Consider the following 19,149-nt stretch of genomic DNA (forward strand, 5'->3'; position numbering starts at 1 on the left):
AAACCTATCGCAACAGGCCTTGCTACAAAGTTTGTCCTCGTCTTTCTTACAAGCCCCCTTTAAAAAAAGTACTGAAAGGCCACAATAAGGTCTCCCCACAGCCTTCTCTTCTCCAGGCTGGACACCCCCAACTCTCTCAGCCTGGCCTCGCAGCAGAGGTGCTTCATCCCTCTCATGATTTTTGTGGCCCTCCTTTGGACCCACTCCAACAGCTCCTTGCCCTTCCTGTGCTGAGGAGCCCAGAGCTGGAGGCAGCGCTGCAGGGGGGTCTCACCAGAGCGGAGCAGAGGGGCAGAACCCCCTCCCTCGCCCTGCTGCCCACACTGCTGGGGATGCAGCCCAGGGCACGGTTGGGTGTCTGGGCTGCGAGCGCACATTGCTGGGTCACATCCAGCTTCTCATCAACACCCCCAAGTCCTCTGCAGGGCTGCTCTCAGCCCCTTCATCCCCCACCTGTATTGATACCGGGGGATGCCCCGACCCAGGTGCAGCACCTTGCACTTGGCCTTGTTGAACCTCATGAGGCTCACATGGGCCCACTTCTCAGGCTTGTCCAGGTCCCTCTGGATGGCATCGCGTCCCTCAGACATGTCAGCTGCACCACTCAGCTCGGCGTCATCTGCAGACTGCTGAGGGTGTGCTCGATCCCACTGTCTGTGTCACTGATGAAGATGCTAAACAGCACTGGTCCCAGTACGGACCCCTGAGGGACACCACTCATCACTGATCTCCATCTGGGCATTGAGCTGTTGGCCACTGCCCTCTGGATGCGACCATCCAACCAATTCCTCATCCATCCAACAGTCCCCCCATCAAATTTATATCTCTTTGATTTAGAGAGAAGGATGAGGTGGGCAACTGTGTCAAAGGCCTTGCAGAAGTCCAGAGAGATGACATCTGTAGCCCTTCCCGTCTCCACTGATGCGGTCACTCCGTCACAGAAGGCCATTAGGCTGGTCAGGCAGGACCTGCCCTTGGTGAAGCCATGCCGGCTGTCTCAAATCACCTCCCTGTCCTCCATGTGCCTTAGCATGGCTTCTAGAAGGATCTGTTCCATGATCCTCCCAGGCACAGGGTGAGGCCGACAGGTCAGCAGTTCCCAGGATCCTCCTTTTGACCCTTTTTGAAAATGGGTGCAACGTTTCCCTTTTTCCAGTCACCGGGGGGTTCACCTGACTGCCATGACTTCAAATCTCACGGAATGTGGCTCGGCAACTACATCTGCCAATTCCCACAGGCCTCTGGATGCATCTTGTCAGGTCCCAGAGAATTCTGTATGTTCGGGTTCCTCAGGTGGTGACGAACCTGGTCTTCTCTGACAGCGGGAGGGACGTTGCTCCCCCAGTCCCTGCCTTGCGGTCCATCCACTCGAGACGTGTGGGAAGAGGCTGCCAGTGAAGACTGAGGCAAAAAGGTTGTTGAGTACCTCAGCTGCCTTCTCATCCGTTGTTACCACTTTGCCAGTCTGGCCCGCGGGGGAGGTACGCTTCCTTTGACCTTCCTCTTCTGGCTGACGTACCTGTAGAAGCCCTTCTTACTCTTCTTTGCACCCTTTGCCAAGTCCAGCTCCATCCACACCTTGGCCCACCTGACCCCGTCCCTACACAACCGGGCAGTGTCCCTGTACTCTTCCCAGGGTACCTGTCCCTGCTTCCCCTGCCTGTGCAGTTCCTTCTTGCCCGTTAGTTTGGCCAGCAGGTCTCGACTGAGCCACGCTGGTCTCTTGCCTTCCTTGTCTGATTTCTTACACCTGGGGATTGAGAGCTCTTGCGCTCTATGGAAAGCATCCTTAAAGATCTGCCAGCTCTGTTCTGCTCCCTTGTCCTTGAGGGTGGTTTCCCAGTGCACAGGGTCAGAATAATATCTGGGTTTTCAAAGATTAAAAACAACAGAAAGGATTAACCTCCTCATCCTGCTGACAATACTTGTATGAGCATGGGTGTGCAGGATTGGGCCCTAGGATGGAGAATTAGCTTTGTCTAGCCTAACAACAGAAGAAGGATGCAGCATATGAAGTCGGAGCACATCAAGTGCTTCCATTTAGAGGCTCTTGCAAACACCAGATGAATATTAACAACTTGATTCAAGTCCATGGGTTATATGTAATTAGGCCAAAGCCAGCAAAAAGACAAACAGTTCTACACCTTCAAATGAATACTTTAGCTTGCTAACAAAAAGCAATTAAGCTGCCTGCCAGTCTAGAGCCAGGCTCCAGGGCTACTTTCACACACAGGCCTCTCGCTGTATGGTAGCATCATGCACACCATGGCTGCAACGTATTTCCCTTCACTTTCAAATAAAAATCTGCTGGGAGTCCCCCACGTCCAGTCACAAGCTCCAGAGAGAGCACCCAGCCTTGGGAATTGATTCCGCTCCTCTAGAGATGTGCTACAGCTACCCAGGAGGGAAGCAGAGAGCAGGGGTCCAGCATTTCTTCACGCGTGTCACACTAGGGAAATGTAACAGAAATCTGCCTGTCCAAATGTCACAAAAGGCACTGAGTAAGTTCAGGAGAATTTGTGATTTCAATTAATTATTACTAATGACATGGATGAGTTTTGGGAGCGCAGTAACTGAGATTTGGGTAATTACAGTTATATTGTAGAATGAAGAAAAGACTTGCGTGTATTACCTGCACCCAGAACACGGGGTGTGCACACGGGCAGGGACCAGCAGGATGTGTGTGGTGGTCAGCTGGCGCCCCTGAGGGCCATAAAACCAGGGGACAAACAGTGATATTTCATTCAGCTGGCAAACCAAAGAGCCGCCATTTAATCCCCTTTCCAGAGCCTAGTTGTTTTGCTACACCATAAAAAGCTTCAAGAGACATTAATCCCAGCTCACACTGGCAACAAGAGTATAACAAGAGCATAATTTCATTTCCTGCTGTACGACAGAGTTAAAAACCAAACACATCTCAATTTCTCCTGAGAAATTCAAATTAATGGTTCTGAAATGGGGCTTGTGAGATGAACACTTCCTGATGCTTTACAATAGCTTAGATTTCAGTCCAGGCTTTCGAGCTGGCCTTACCTCTACAGTGGGCCAATCTACCACCCCAAAACCTGCCACATGCAGGGACTGTCCAGCTGTGTATCTTGAACTAAGTTTATTGATTTGTAAAATTCTTCCTTAGCAAAACCACCGAGTAATAACTGTGCAGGTCATGTGAGCAGAGGAGGTGCAACATTTTTTTGACAGTCCTAAGGGTCGCAGATCACAGTGGGGAAGAGAATTTCTGCTGCTGTTGTGAATTAAACTGGGTAGCAATTTCTGCCATGGTGCTGAGGGAGTTCAATTGGCGCAGAAAACTAGAGGAATTCTTGTTCTTTGTAGATCAAGAAAAGTTTGATACTACTTCCTGAGGGAAATTCAAGGTCATCTTGGAAACAATGTAATAGGGAGCTGAAAAATCTTGTTATCCCCCTGCGCTTTAATTTTTAAGCCCTCTACTCTGCAAAAAATCAGAAAATTCCATGCACAACATCCCTACACTTCAAGTCAAAATTTCCTGAATCACTTATTTTTAGCTGCACGTACCAACTGTTTCTGTTTACTCTACAGCTTTTGTTTTGCTATGCAAAATATTTATCATTTTCATTCTTGTCCTCCACAATATGTGCTAATACACTCTATTTCATTCCATCATTTAAAGCTGCACTCCTAGTTTGGCGCCCAATGCCCTAATTTCTTCAATCCGAACACTGGCAGCTATGCTTCAGTTTGGTCATACACTCTACTCTCAGATATACGCTTAAAAAAAGTAAACATGCAGCTGCCTGTTGCAGTAACAGCTGTCTGAGATGGACTAGCTTGAAATAATAGACACACAAACCAACAGGAGGATACATAATACAATACACAAAACAATTTTGTAACTTAATACACGCTGCTAGAATGAAGTCATTAGTCCAACCTCACGCTTACGCCATGTATTACACACTTGAAGCTGTAACACCTTCACTTTCATGCACAGTAGTTAGAGGTAATTTTTCTCAGACCTACTTTAGTGTGATGCTATCCCTGAGGTATTAAGCATCGTTGTGCTTTCCTAAAACATCTGAAGCCTGCGAGTGCTTACATCTCTCCTTAATATGTCAGTGGGATGCCTAGTGCCACGGTGCTGTTGCGTGCCACTTATTGCTCTAACTCACCTGGAACTCAGATTACGAGTTCACAGCTCTGCGGTTTTCCTGCTGCAAATGGGTCTTAGTTGCTGTTCCTCCATCGATCTTGCTTCCCATTGCTCCTGCGACTGCAGAGTCAGAACTGTTGGTACAGTTCCAGTGTCTAATTCCTGCATGACTTCCCAGAATATCACGGATGTGTCCATAAGAAACATGCTTTCAGAAAATATGCGTGGATTGTTAGTTCCCTGCAAAACACACCTGCACCCTAGGGCACCAGAAAGGCCAAAGTGCACCTGCACCCCAGGAGCCCCAGTAACACCCACTATCATGTTGTTTTGAAAAAACTACAATCTGGCAGAAGGACTGTGTAACTTCGGATGCAGCCAAGTGGCAATCCTATGAGAAATAGCCTGTCACAAAGCATCCTCATTACCCACTCTGTTACTTTCTGCCACTTAGGCATGATGGAGCCACCTGGCTACTCCCAGATAAGTTCCATTGTCCTTCCTCTTGTCATCATGACATATTCCTCTTCTATTCATCAGGTGATGGTATTTCTGTCACACCTGGGAAGGTCCCAGGACGAGAGACCTGGCAGGGCATAACACCCACTTGCATTCCGTGCTGCTTGTATAGAACATTCTGATCTTCGCATATTGAAACAGCGCGATGTGTATGGAAATTTTGGTGTGCGTTTGGATTTTGCTTGCTTTGTTGGTGAAACATAGCGTGTCCCAGAACCACCTCCTGACAATGGTTTGGCAAAAGAGAAAAATGGGCTGTATGAAAAAATCAATATTGAAACTGCTTCAGGGTACTCCTAGAAGAATGTATTTATTGAAGTCTGAAATAGCTTAGTAAAAAAACCCAACAAAATTATGGCAGAAAAATTCTTCCTTCTGTGAGTCAGGAATCACTCAAAGCTGTGTGGAGGTTTTACTCTTTGCTTGCCTTGCTCTGTCTTCAACAGATACCCTGTGGTTTCATGCTGTGTGCCTACAGTGCTTAATTAACTATCAAGCCCTAACCCCCACACTGGGGAGAGACAATGAAGAGCGAAGAAAGGGCAGCCTAGATTCTCCTTTCTCTAACCTGACAGCAGAAATTCATATATACATATATGAGACACTGGAGAACATCTAACCTGAAGAATAACTGCTACAAATGGGAGAAAGGAAGGGAGAAAGACTGTTTGCTCTGCAGCAGTGCCACTGGCTCATTAACAAGTGGAATTAATGAAGATGTCCTGACCACTCCACTGCAGATAAATCAACAAGCAGAGATGCGCTCTTATCCCTGACGTCTAGCTGATTTTATTTCTCTGCAAAGTCCTGCACATGGCACAAGATTTCCTACTGATATATTTGAGAAGATGACCTCCACCCCACACCAAGGGCTTCTTGGTCCTTTCCCTTCCTCCTTCCCTGGAATGCTGTCATTCCATGTGAATTCCATGTAATATAAATACAGGAGGAAGAAATGCCCAGTCTAGCAACCAGCCTACCGTGATTCAGAAAGGGGTGGATCTGTTTACAGGAGGTTAAAAAATGACCCACAGTTGTAAAGCTCAGCATTTATTAATGAGTTGTTTTCTTCAGGGAAGAGATTAATTGATGTTTGCCCTTAGAAGACACATGAAGAAAACTTGTCCCTGAGAGAACGCTGTGAGCATGCAGATATATTAGCTTCCAAAAACAAGCTGCATGCACTGCACCAGAAGAGGCTGGAAGCGAGGGCCTCTTGCCTTCCCAAGAGATGTCGCTGCTCTCAGTAGCAATTGCAATGTGACAGCTTACGTGACAAAGAAGTATCCTGTAGCATTTCCACTGTAATTCTGAGTAGGGGGTTCACGCTGCGCGCCTAGGTTATCCGGTGCATTCAGTCCTTTACCCTCAGGTCTCTCCCAAGCATACTTTCACTGTTCCCAGCTGCTCCATATACAAAAATATGAATACAACAGTCTGCTCTGGACCACTCACTCCAGTTAATTGTTATGATGGGTCTCTCTAAGTCATGTGGCGTTGTTTGTAACATGTCATTGCATCACTCAAATTATTCAGGGAAAAGAATGATGAGTGGTTTGTATTCTAAGAATAGCAAAATCTGCTAGTCTTATGCCAATCTTAGGTTCGGGCTTTGTGTCAGTGACAAGCCTATTTGATGACAATAAAGAAAGGGAAAAAATGGCCACGGAGAGTATCTTTGTTTTCTGCCCCTCATTCCAGTCTCCCTGGAATGTGAGGAGTAGCACTGAACAAAGAGAAAGCACTTAAAGCATTGAAACAGACTGATAAAGCAGACTGATAAAGATGTCTTCGTGATAAGCTGCTTTTCTGCTCATTTGGAAGGTCAGTGGTCCAGTTTTTCTCACACTTTTTAACGTGATAAAGATCAGATGTCCAAAACTATCACCGATTTGACTGGGTCTGTGCTCTGTTTGACCACGTAACTAAATTTAGGAGCCACTTGAATCAGCAGATGATTAACAGCAGTTGTGGAACCTGTTCAAGCAGACAACTCAATACTCTCCTCTGTGTACTTTAGCCAGGAAAGGAGCTCACCCGTACACTTCCTCAGAGGTTTGTCCAGGAAGTTGGGAGTGAAAATAGTAGGAGAGCTGGTGCTGGTTCTTTTTTTTTCCCCTCTGTTTTATCCTCTATCTTCTAGAGTAAATCCAAGAGTCATCCAAAGCAGAGAAGGAAGCCTCTCTCTGTACTTCTGAGTGACCAGCTGAGGACATAAATGACTTTCCTAACTCCTGTTGCTGTTCGCAGATGATGTAACACTTCATCACCTCGCTATCTCTAAAGCTATCATGTTAGGCATCAGAACTGGAGAGTAACTGCGCACTGGTTTACCTCAAGTACTGTGCACAGAAGATTTACTTTCCTTCCATACTGTTTCGGTGTAGTTTACCTGAGGAGCCTTAAAATGCAGAGCCACGCTGCTTTAGTTTTCAATCTCTTGACAAATTTAATCATCAGTGTACAGATTGGCTTTTAGGTACACAGAATAAGATTAGGGTAGAGAGACCAGTTTTGAACATTCAAATGAAGATAAAGTTAAGTTTGAAACTGCCTCTAGAGCCAACTGGCAGCCCTGAGCTGCCTCAGCTCAGATCCATCCTGCAGTTGAGGTTACTCAGGAATCTGAGATTATGGGTCTAGAGAGTCAGCTGCCAGGAGACTGGCTGGTGTTACAGATGGAAATGATCTCATTTCAGTGGGAAGACTGTGGAATAAGAAATTACAGGTCTGGGCTCCTGACACACATGGTTTCAAATGAGAAAACAGTAATAGGAGAGAGAAAAAAAATACACAACACCCATCCCACACCCCAAGTTAAAACCAAGTATCAGGAAGCAGTGGGAAAGCCTCCCTTTATATACCCTCTCTGCTAGAAAGTAAATCAGCTGCTAATGACAAGGTGATCAGTGAGGTTACTCTACAGGAGAAGACAAGGGCAGATCACAGCTGATAAGCCTTTTCCAGCTAAGAAACATTACATAGAGCAAAAACCTCCTCTGCAAACGTGATTCAGGCTAGTGAATAGAAATCCCAACTATCTGCTGTCAAAAACTGGGGGCAGCAGTCTCCAGCCTCCCAGAAGATATACACTTGCTATAAGCCAAGCAGATGAGGCACATGGAGAAAAATAAAAGCAAAAAAGAGAGCAAATGAGATAACTCACGGCAATGAGCTGGTAGGAGTTGTTCATCATGGCTATGAGCATGTTCAGCAGCACAACAAGGGAGATGACGTTGTAGGTCCCAAACATAGTGGCCCCAACGAATTCTGTGAACTCATGTCTGGCTTTCACGTTGGTGACGTAGAGATTCAGCAGACCGAACACAGACCAGAAGAGTGACTGGAGGGTCTCGAAAAGTCTGCAAAGAAAACCAGATTTTTACTTGGCTACCTGACTCTGGGGAATGGAAAGCAATGCCTGGTTCAGGCAGCGTTCAGGTAGGGAACGCATAGACACCGGGAGCCTGGGGCACCACAGAGCAGCTGCTCAGTACAGCTGTTTACTCTCCCCGGGAGGCAGTCTGCACTCCAGCCACAGTGACCCATTGGCCAATGCATGAGAGACACGGGTCACATCAACAACGTTTGCTACCTGTCCGAGAGCCCTGTCCACTTCCTTGTGAGATGCAAGGAGCCTAACTGTCCTGAAGGAACCCAAGGCTCCCTTTCCCACTCTACATGCATGCAAAGAACAGCCACAATATATCCCCTCTGACTAAAATTGCCGCGTTGTGGTACTGCTGTTAACTATAGATACAAAGTCTATATCTATATAGTCTATATCTATATAGTCTATGTCTACAAAGTCTATATCTATATATATCTATAGATACAAGTTTAATTGGTGCCTGCATCATTAACATGTCTGCAGACTCAACGTTCAGGGAACCCATCCCCAAGTACAGCATGACCATGGTAGTTAAACAGCACACAACAATGAGGCACCACGAGGTAGGAGATGTGAGAAATCACGTCCACTTGCACCTTTTGCTCTAATATAGGCTGAGAGCTTGCAATTACTTTGGCTGCAAGTGAACCAGGCCGGTGTGCTAAGACCCGCTCTGTTAGCAATGCACTCGGCCAGAAACGCTGCTCGCTATGGCTTGTTTGCGCAGCAGCTCCCACCCACCCCAGTGCGGTGCTCTCAATAGCATGCAGCAACAATTGATCAGTAATGACTCAGATGAAAGAGAGTCATCACATTAATTCAGCTGGACACAGGTTTTCTTCTTTTGAAGTCTTCCTTCCAGAGATGAACTAGACCTGACCTCACTGTGCTTTACAGCTGATGAGATCATCCCAGGTTTCTATTTGCTTCAGCCAGAGACAAGTGACCTTTCGCAATCACGTCAAATACATAATCAGCAATCTAAATAATTGCTCTACTTGAGCATCTTTGTTTTGGCTTTCCAAAATATGGCATTTATATCATCAAAAAGCGACATTTATATGCCTGTTTAAGAGTTTCCATTTTGGCCTGAGGTCAGTAGGTATTTTCAAATGCTCCTACTGGAAAAATCAATACAAATAATTCAGATACTTTACTTGACATACCATGAATCTGTTCTCGCGGCTTCTCCAGGCATCTATTCTACATGTACTCCTGTGCTTTATATGGGGTTTTAATTTCTTTATGTTTTGGAGACTTATCTTACGTTTTTCATCAGCCAAAATTATAAAGACTCTTTGAAGTAAAAATCCTTTCTCTTAAAAGTCAGGCTGCCACATTTATTAAATAAGTGAGGTGGTAAAATAAGGATTAACTAAAGAATGGCAAGCATTTCTCTACTAAAAATGGTGGAGTGTTAGCCATCTTTTAACTTATTTTAACTATTAGCAGTAAAAGTACTGATTAGGCTGTAGGCTCAGGGTAGACAGAGGTTCCTGTCATGAAACTGAAATCGGTCTTAGAAGTGATTGGTGCATTGCTCTGAATTCACAGGAGTGTAATTTGGGCCCAGGCTAAGGCCAATATATTTACAACTGGACATGTACCCTTGAAAAAGACAGCAACTGGTTTCTGCAGCTTTGCATAGAAGTAAAGCTTAGTTACTCTTTCCTCTGCACCAGAACCACAGTCTCTTCTCACAGTAAGTGTTGCAGGTGGGGCTCACACTGCTTCAGAGAAGCAGGTTTAAAAAAAAGAATTTTGGGAATTGTGATAGAGAGCCTATCCCCTCCTGCCGAGTATATTTTGGATCTTAAGCAAACGGGAGAAACCTCAAAGCTCCACCACTCTCCACAGCAGCTCAGAGCAAGCAGCTGCCCCCCCTCCGCCACAGGAACCCTCCTGCAGTCCCTGGAGCAATGGTCCCAGTGGTCAGCGTGACCCTCCACTGAGGATGACACAGCAGGCAGTAAGGTGTGACTTCTTCCACCCCTTTCTCCTCTTCCTCTCTCTCTTCTCCCTCCGTCAGCTGTGAGAACCACAGTGATAAACATATTTTCAAATTGTCTGCCTAAGCAGGAGACACACTGCTTTCTAAGGGATGGTGAGGCCAAAGCATAAAACCTTAAATTATTCATGATTTCACCTCATTGCTGTCACAAAGGAATATTACTTTTCCATGATCTGTGTTTGCGATGCAGAAAATTTCTTCACCACAAAAAATTAAACCCATCCTTTGGGAGTAATAGGAAATAATGTACCAATAAATAGGTGTCACATTTTAAACACGCTGTACAAACACGAGTGGCGTCCTGCTTTTTCTTCCCTTACAAAATTAGATCTTATTGTGCGACTGCCTAGAAATGCCGGTAGGAATGAAAGGGTACTGATTGAAAGCTTTCTACATTTATTCTTTCATTAGGGATGAACTATGAGCAAACTTGAGGTAACACCAGCTCTGACTTGAATTCACTCCAGCCATGCTTGCTCTCCCCAGCCCAACAGTATAATTTTCCGTTTTGCAGGTTGCTCACTCATGCTGTGCATCTGCTCAAGGGCCAAATGTCAGCTTGTACTGGGGGTGTTAATAACGACTATTTAAACTTTTAAGAACATGTTAAATAAATTTCTTAAGCAAGCCTCAGACAAAAAGTAACTGCGGAGCATTCTGCCCCCTGCCAGGAGACCTCAATCCTAATGGATCCCCTCCCACCGCGATTTTGTTTTAAACAAACCTCTGCCACAAAGGCTGAGCCCCCTCAATTTCCTTTCTGTGCTACATTCTCCTTGGTAGGGGGTTTAAGCTGAATGTTAGGGTGGGAGAAATTGTGGTCTGTATTTAAGCTGATCTGCACGCTTTCTGTTAAGCGGTTCTATATCGTTTCTAGTTCCCAAGATATTACACCTTCTTACAGACTTGAGGATCTTTTTTTCTCCTGCTGACCCAACACTCTTTTCCTTTAGTCAAATCCTGCTGTTTTCTCCACTAACCTGCTGACAGTGAAATCTGTAAAACAACTGGTTTGCAATGGAGACAGGTCCAAACCAGAATACAGGACTCAATACATCTGTTCACTGTAGCGTCAGGGAAAGGCACGCTCAAGTCCTGAACTTTGTGGGTTTGCCCGTTCACAAGCTAGAAGTTGCCGCTTAACAAACATAGCGCTTGCCAAAGCTGCTGCATCAATATGGACGTAGATCAAGGAATAGATAGTATTTGTTATTTAGTTCCTTTGCAAGGGCAGCACAACAAATTTCTGGGGCATGCGAAGCAATTAAAGTAGAAAAAAAGACTGAAGTCTTTAATTCTGTTTTTCATTAGCACAGTGCAATTCCATTCACTTCCTCCAGATATAGATGGGTTTAATGAGAAAATTAATCAAGCCTGTGGTGTTCCTGCTATACAGTGGTCGACCAGGTCATGATGCTCTTGTAAGGCTGGACTCTATGCCAAGGAAATCCCCCCACTTCTTTTAAGGAGGCAGCCCCCAGGACGATGTTGGAGCCTTTCCTCTTCCAACCTAGTCATGGGGCCTCAGCAATCATCTGCTTTTGGTAACAGTGCAAATATGTCACAAATCCTTTCTTAACCTCGAGCCTTCAGCTGAGGAAGGGTGGAGAATTATTGGGCATTATGACAAGTTTTATTTAATTTAGCATGAAGTGGTGGACAACAGTTTTGTTTTGCTTGTTTGCAGGGCGTAGGCCTTTTTCTAGTCCGTGCTTTATTTATTTCTCTTCCCATTGTGTTTTAAGTACTGTGCAAGCAGCAAGAACAATTGGGTGGGGGCTGATTATTATAATTATTTCCACTATTAGTAATTAAAACAAATACACCAGAAAGACAATTCATGTTATTTTTCAGCATGTGCTATCTCTTTCAACCCTGCCAGCTGTCATCACAGCAATTTCCATGCCAACATCTCAGGAAAGTACCAGCATTTCCAGCAAAAAGGATTTTGCTGGGATTTTAGTCTCACCCCACTGCAAGAGAAGCCTGCAACATCATGTATGCATGAAAATGGCCTAGGTGAGATTGTTGGTGCTGTATCACATTATTTATTAATACCTTTTTTTTTCCATAGGTTTATCCCTTGTTTTCTACATTTTGTTTAGCTTCCCCTCCTTTCCTCCTGAATCAGACAAAACAATTACTGTGGCAAAAGGATACTTGCTTTCTCAAATATACCGAAATTGTACACAGCCATAATAAAATTTAAGTTGCAGGATCATGTAGGGAGACTCTTTGGTCCAGAACTAAAATGATTGTCTCTGACTTCCAAATCTAAGTAAGAATCTTTCTGACAGCACAGCTCAGCAGAATGTCTGCCCCAGTTAACTCACTCCTCTCCTGCACAGGCAACCAGCTCACCTGGTATTTGCGAATGAATAAATAAAGGCACTTTCAGTGCAGTGACAGAACAGGCCAAAGCAGGTAAGACAGGGGACAGTGGAAGTCAACCTTAAAAACAGAACGGAAAGGATGTCTTACGTGGAGAAGGCATTGTTCTGTTTCTCACATCGGATCCCCTTGCAGTTGTTGGGTTCCTCCGAGGCACTGGTCTCATAATAAAAATAAAGCTGGTTCAGTCCATTGGCAAAAGCCAGAAGCACCAGACAGTAGATAAAAAGGAATTTAAGGATGTCTAGCAGCATGCGTCCCAGAGAAATCTGCAAGGGTCCCAGGTGTGAATTTGCTGTAAACAGGGATATGAGACGCAAGGAACTTAAAATATTGGATATTGCGAAGAGGGCTTCTGCAATGAGAGTCGGGTGCCACATTTCCCATTCCTCCCTTGGACGAGAACCATTATACTGAAAGACATAACAAGGGTATAAAAGTGAATTATGTTGCAATTACTCTGAGATAACTCAAAAAGCCACACTTGCTAATACTGGTGCTTCACATGTAAATACTAACCAGGTACTGGTGGCACAAGAAGTACTTTTAAACTACTAAGTCTCAGCGACTTCAGGATTCAGGATTGAAGCTGACTTGATCCGGGCAGAGACTTAGGTTTAATGATGCCTTCTAACGAACTCTCCCTACTAGATTATGACCCCCTGAGATGGAGAGTTGTGGGACCATCTTTTCTTTAGAGGCTTCTGGTGTATTGGCTGTTCTTAGCCTAAATTTAGAAACAGGCCTTTTGAACTTTGAGTTCACTGCTTGTGGGCTCTTCAGGTCTAACTTCTCTTTCAACATTTAAAGGGGTTCAAACTGCCCTTTAGCAGGTTCAGGGCGGAAATCTCCAATTAAACTTTTTCCTTTTTCCTCCTAAATACGACTGTACATTCCAAACACTGCACACTCCAGGAAGAATGTGAGGGAGGGAGAAGCGAGGGAAGAAGGAAAGCAACGAACTACTGAGCCTAAGAAGTGGATGCTTTCCTTCTCTAGTAATCTCAAAAAAAGTGCCAACAGCCCAGAACCAAAACGCTTTCTTCATATTAATTTTCTTATTAGTTAATTTGTCATGGCAATTTTAGGAGAGTTGCTAAAGCAGAGGTCATAATTACAGCTGAAACACTGGATTCATTTGAGTGCACCAATTATAACATTAACTTGGTTTGTAATGTAACTGTAAAAGCAGAAGCATTTTCTGAGCAAAGTGCAGCCAGATGCAAACGGGTAACACAAAAGAGCTGGCTGTATAAATGTTATACTCTGGCTTAACTACACTGGCGCAACAGAATGGAGCCAAAGACATTTTAAGATCAAGGAATAATTGTCCTTTTAACATTTGTCTCTGCTCATTTACCATGTATAAAAAGGCAACAATGTGCTTAGAATAATACAGCTAATAGTGTAGCCAGGGCGTTCAGGATTCCTAAAATAATTTTAGTGCCTTTTAAAAGGAAATATCATTCTGACAGATGAGTTTGCAGGGACTTTCCAGTTAAATCTGAAGGTCCAACACATGAGCTCACAATTTTTTCAAGAACACAGTTAAAAGCAAGTTGGTATTTCAACTATTTCTCTGTATGAAGGAGCTGAGACATGATACAAAGGCATTTCAGCATGACCTCTGATAGCTTCTGATATTTCCAAACTGGTCTTTATGACATGAACATCATGGCCTGAGTCCGTTAACTTGATTTAGACGGGTCTTAAAATGTTCACGAACAGGGAGACATGTGAACTTTCTGCCAATATCCAGCCGTGGGGGCGGACGGTTGTGATCAGAAAGCCTCCCTGGCCTAGAGAGCAGATTTGCACAGCTGTTCGTAATTCTCTTCTGCGTGCTGGCTGGCCACAGCAGCCCAGGGCTCTCTGCTAGGGTTTAGAACAGACTGCATGTAAAGGTATGTGAAAAGGTCATCTTCATCTCACATCTATTTTTAAAGCAACTTGTTTGGGTCGTATTTTGGCCCTTTATAAACTGATCATTTATCCTTGCTTAGAAAACAGTAGTCTCTTCAGAGCAGCCTAGCATCACAGGTAAGAGAGAAACAGAAGATTTAGAAGGTATCTAATGAAGCTGGGTATCTGGGAAGGCTGGAGTTGTTTGAGTTAGGCATCAGAAGATGGAACACAGCAGAGATGTACACAGAGTAGTATGAATAAGTTACACCAGGCAGTCATATTTACCCTTCCTCATTACATGATAATTCAATGCAGCAAATGAAAACCGATTAAGAAAGTATTTTTACCCTATAATTAGCCTGAAGATTTTGCTGGTATTGGACAAGATTAGGGCCAGGTCTTGGAACCAGTCAAATCAAGGAAAAAAAAAGCCTCCACATAAAAACAAGAATGGAAAACATTAGTGTCAGTACGCAATTTATTTTTCTGATATTTGGCAGAAATCTAAATGTCTGTGTAATACTTCGAAGTTCTAAGAAGTGTTAGAATATGGTATATTGGCATATATACCAGCCTTTTCCAGCTCGGGGCTGTTCTATAAATAACAAAAACCTTTACAAGTCGTGTTGCAAAAGGTTTTGAAGCCATTACCAATGTTATAAATCCTCATGTTTCAGAGCGTACTGCAACCTCTAAGAGACATAGGTCAGAAAGGAACTCTGTGAGCATGCTGGTTCCGATCGACTTCTATGTAAGATTTTATGCACCTCTCAAAATTATCTGACATTGGTCCTTGTCAGGAGCAGGCCTTAGATCAGCCAGGTTTAATCTAAGTGGGTCTGATCTATATTCAGCCAGGTATATTCCTGTAAGCATTCTTTTGCGTGCTGGCATACAGGTCTTTGTAGTCAGCCTGTAAGTTTCTGTAGTTCTTACAGAGTATATAAACAAAGCTGTACTTCCTTTGTACCTGTGGTTTGGCTATGAGTTTAAATCTCAGTATGTGCCTGTATAAATCTGTGGATGCACAGCTCTTCTAGTAATTTGTGTGTGAGAAAGAGAAAGAACGACTTTCAGATTGGTTTGTGAATCTTACGATTTCCAGCATTTTTTTTTGTTGTATTGCTCACAGTTTAAAGACCAACCTTTCAAGTCTGTAATTTCCTCACTGGTTCTGAATGTTGGAATTTAAAAAGACCTAATCTGTTCCTGCTTTGATGCTGTTGCAGAGCTGCCTCTTCAGGGAGCAGCAACTATCTTAAAGCTTTTCCCTTTGAAAAACTGACTCACCACTAGGCAGTCTTCTGGATTTTAAAAAGGCCCCATAGCAGGACCGCTCGCTAAAGATCGTTTTAGAAAAGCCTTGCCATTTTGGAGTCAGTGAGCTTTATGAAGTTTTCTCCTCTTTCCAGCTCTGCCTGCATACATGCTTGGGTAGGACTAAACAAGGTTGCTTTGGGGACGCACTTGTCCTGGTTATTAGGAGCCAGGCTAAAAGAAGCAGTACCCTTCTACCAGGGCAAAACCAACACAGTAGCACAGCAAAACTGGAAAGCGTGTAAGCGGCCAAGCAGCAGACTCCAGTTACTTGATTTACACCTGTGTAATTACACTAACTGTAGTGAAGTTACTGCTGATTCATACCAAGAAAAGAATCAGGCCAAGCACGCAGCTCCAGCTGAAGTCAGAGAGAGACATTGCATAAGGAAGCTTGCAGGAGGCTATTTGTGTCTTGTCTGTGTCTTTGAAAAAGAGACAGAAGGAAAGTGCTTCAGGCCATCCTCTGGCTTCAAAACATATGCATATGCTAACTGGGAGCATCAGAAGTTTATATATGTGGAAGGTGCTTTCGAGGATGAGCTCTGATGTGCATTCTCACCACAAATGGAACATGACAGTGGAGAATCTACATGATGTTAAAGCTCCAGCTTGCTCCTTTTTCATTTCCTTGCCTATAGTTTAAAACTATGTATTGAGGAGAATAAGTTGACTCCTTTATACCAGTTGGAAGCCTCCTACTAGCAGGCTTGCTTTTCTCAGTAGACTTTTCACAAACTTCTGCTTAGTAATGCACAGATCTGTAAGACTACAGGTTATATAGTTACATATAAATACAGTAATATAGTTATATATTTTGGCTGTAGATGTTTTCAGATAACCCTGTTCCTGGTTTTCCTTTACTATATTATTAAAAATCATGTTTCCACTATGTCTAGCATTGGTGAAAGAGGTCCAGCCTCAGTATGGAAAACAAAACGTGTCTTTGGCAACTGAGTAGCTACAAAACAGAGAGCAAGTGGGGAAATTTCCACCCAATGCCCGAACAATCTACTTCAGTCTCAATCACAGAGTCAGGATAAGAAGGACATTCTCCAAACAAATTAATAAGCCTTCATAAGCTTTTCAAAAGTGGACTGCTTGAAAAGCAGCTATTATCTCTGATCTGTAATTTTGATAGTTTCTACCCTGGGCACTACAGTTGTCACAAGCAAGCTGCAAATTCTCTCTCCCAAGTTACTGTACCTTGACGTAGGCAACAATTTTAAGGGAGATAGTTGCAAGATAGAGGGAGTTCATTGCAAAATCCATCAGATTCCACCAGTCATGTACATACTCATTGAATCCACCATCCCACATTTCCTTGATTTCTCCCCAGATAAAACCTGTAGAAAGAAAGAGAGTTCATGGTCGTGACAAGGTATTATTTGCCATTAAAGCACTGTGTATATCTGATGTGATAAAAGACAATTCTAAATTAACAGGTTGGAAAAAACGTCTCATCCCTCCTGTCTTCCCCAAAGTATAACACTGCTGATTATGAGACATTTTACAACTCTGTGGGGAATGTAGTCTAGAGAGATATGAAAAAGACCTAGGTTTCCTAGACAGGGCTCCATATACACACACAAGGAGACTGCTTGAAACATACGTTAATTATAACTCATATGAGTGAATTGGCTTGGATGAAATGGGTCCTGCATGAATAAACTATTTAAGCAACTGTATTTGGTATAGTTTTTAATACACTGTCTGCTCTCATACAAACTATAAGTAATTCATTGCTCAGTTGGACAGTACTGATTTTTCCTGACCTTCTCTGCAGAACATGCAACAGTAGTACCAGCTTCTGTGTGCCAGTATTTTTCCTCCCTGACCTGGAAATATCACACCAAAGAAGGAAGAAGTGAATTCATTCTCTAGGCTCGGTCACTGTATTTATGCAACTTGCTGCACAAAACGCCCGTAGGGACTATTTGTGAAAAAAGGCAGGACTCAGCATGAAAACAGGGTACTGCAGCCTGGCATCGCATCTCTCAGCAATGACTCACCTAATGTCAAATATGGCTATGGGATTTGCGAGGTGAAGATTTGTTCCCGAGGACACGGCCAGAGCCCATCATCTCACCTCTGAAATGCCTTCTGGTAACAATTTTTGGCACTTGCTAACCTTCACTATACCTCCTTGCAGCTGGAGGGGTGAGGGGCAGCTTCTGAAGTTCATTATCAAACTGCTAAACTCACAATTCTAATTTTAAGTAACTTATATGCCCTTTACTGTATGCCCTTTACTGTGGGAACTGTTTAAGTATTTTTGTGAGCCTAACTCCCATTAAACAGCAAGTGGCAGCCAGGCTCCTTCATCACCTACATGCTTCTGAGAATGCCTTTACAGCCCCCAGACATTTTCAATTACCCAGTTTTACAGCATTATCCTTGAATGAAGACCTGAAACAAGTGTGACAAGGAAACCAAACCAACAAAATATGCACCTCCAGGTGCATTACTAGTATAGTTACCCAAATTGCTGCCCATACCTAACCGCAGGATGCTGCAGTGGTCACTGAAACACTACTTGCAACTCAAGTTTTAGGACCTGAAAGTTCAATCTGAAGAGCAGATAATGTTGAAATGAACTTCTGCAAACATCCAAATATCAATCTTAGCTCTTCAGCTGCCAGCCAGCAGGTCAATGGTCAGGCAAGCATAATGTCAAGGCCAATAAGGTAATTTTATTACAACTGCCTCCAAATCTTTGCATGCACACAAAAACTTAAAATGAAATAAATCAATGGAGAGGAGGCTGTTGAAGAACTCATACGCTGTATTTATAGTGAGTTATCATTGCTGGTTACTATAGTTACAGCAATGCTGTGTGTGTCTGTTCTCTCTCTCCTTTTATAGCGGAACATATTTCTTAAATAATAACATTTAATCTGGTGAAACAGTTCTAATTTCTCCATTTAATAAACAGTCCCACAATACCCCTATTTATCCAAAACAAAGGAGCTCAAAAAGAAGAGCAGACAGCTGTAAGAGGTGATTTTGAAAGGTTTTTTTAATGGATTATCCTTCTTTCATCTGCAAATCAATTTTGCTGAAATTTTGCTCAATTTTAACCATGAAGGGAAGGATAAAGTGAAGAGATCACCTAAGCTTAGAAAAGACATTTAACCTTCGCAGCTTATTCTGAAGTTTCTACTAACAAATGCATTTCAAAGCCATAAATCAGTTCAATAAGATAATGAGGCTTGGGTTACCGTTTGTAAGTTGTGGTAGAGCTATGCAAGGAGCAAAGTGCCCAGGGTCATGATGGAAAGTGATTTGTGACCACGTTTGTAACCCTTACTTTCTTTCTTTGTTTTCCATCAGCAATGTTATGTTTGGCATGAGGAACAGCTAGGTTCGCTCAGCACAGAACCAGCCTGATCCAGAGCCACCACAGAAACAAGAAGCTGGGGCCCAGCACTACCAGGAGAGGAGCCAGCAGGCACACGAAAGCAGAGGTGGACCTGTAAG

The 19,149-nt window shown here is 43.6% G+C and overlaps 1 protein-coding gene across 1 annotated transcript in view; it reads right to left on the reverse strand.

The window, feature by feature from the left end:
* TRPC5 (transient receptor potential cation channel subfamily C member 5) overlaps positions 1–19,149 on the reverse strand; it is a 68,431-nt gene that overhangs the window by 15,615 nt on the left and 33,667 nt on the right. The window contains exons 4-6 of the mRNA XM_075107247.1: positions 16,876–17,015; positions 12,538–12,860; positions 7,821–8,016 (exon numbers count right to left, since the gene is read on the reverse strand). Of these exons, the coding sequence (XP_074963348.1) occupies positions 7,821–8,016; positions 12,538–12,860; positions 16,876–17,015 (659 nt within the window). The remainder of the gene's footprint in view (positions 1–7,820; positions 8,017–12,537; positions 12,861–16,875; positions 17,016–19,149) is intronic.

This window comes from Phalacrocorax aristotelis, chromosome 11, assembly GCF_949628215.1.
Source record: "Phalacrocorax aristotelis chromosome 11, bGulAri2.1, whole genome shotgun sequence".
Classification (NCBI taxonomy): Eukaryota; Metazoa; Chordata; class Aves; order Suliformes; family Phalacrocoracidae; genus Phalacrocorax; species Phalacrocorax aristotelis.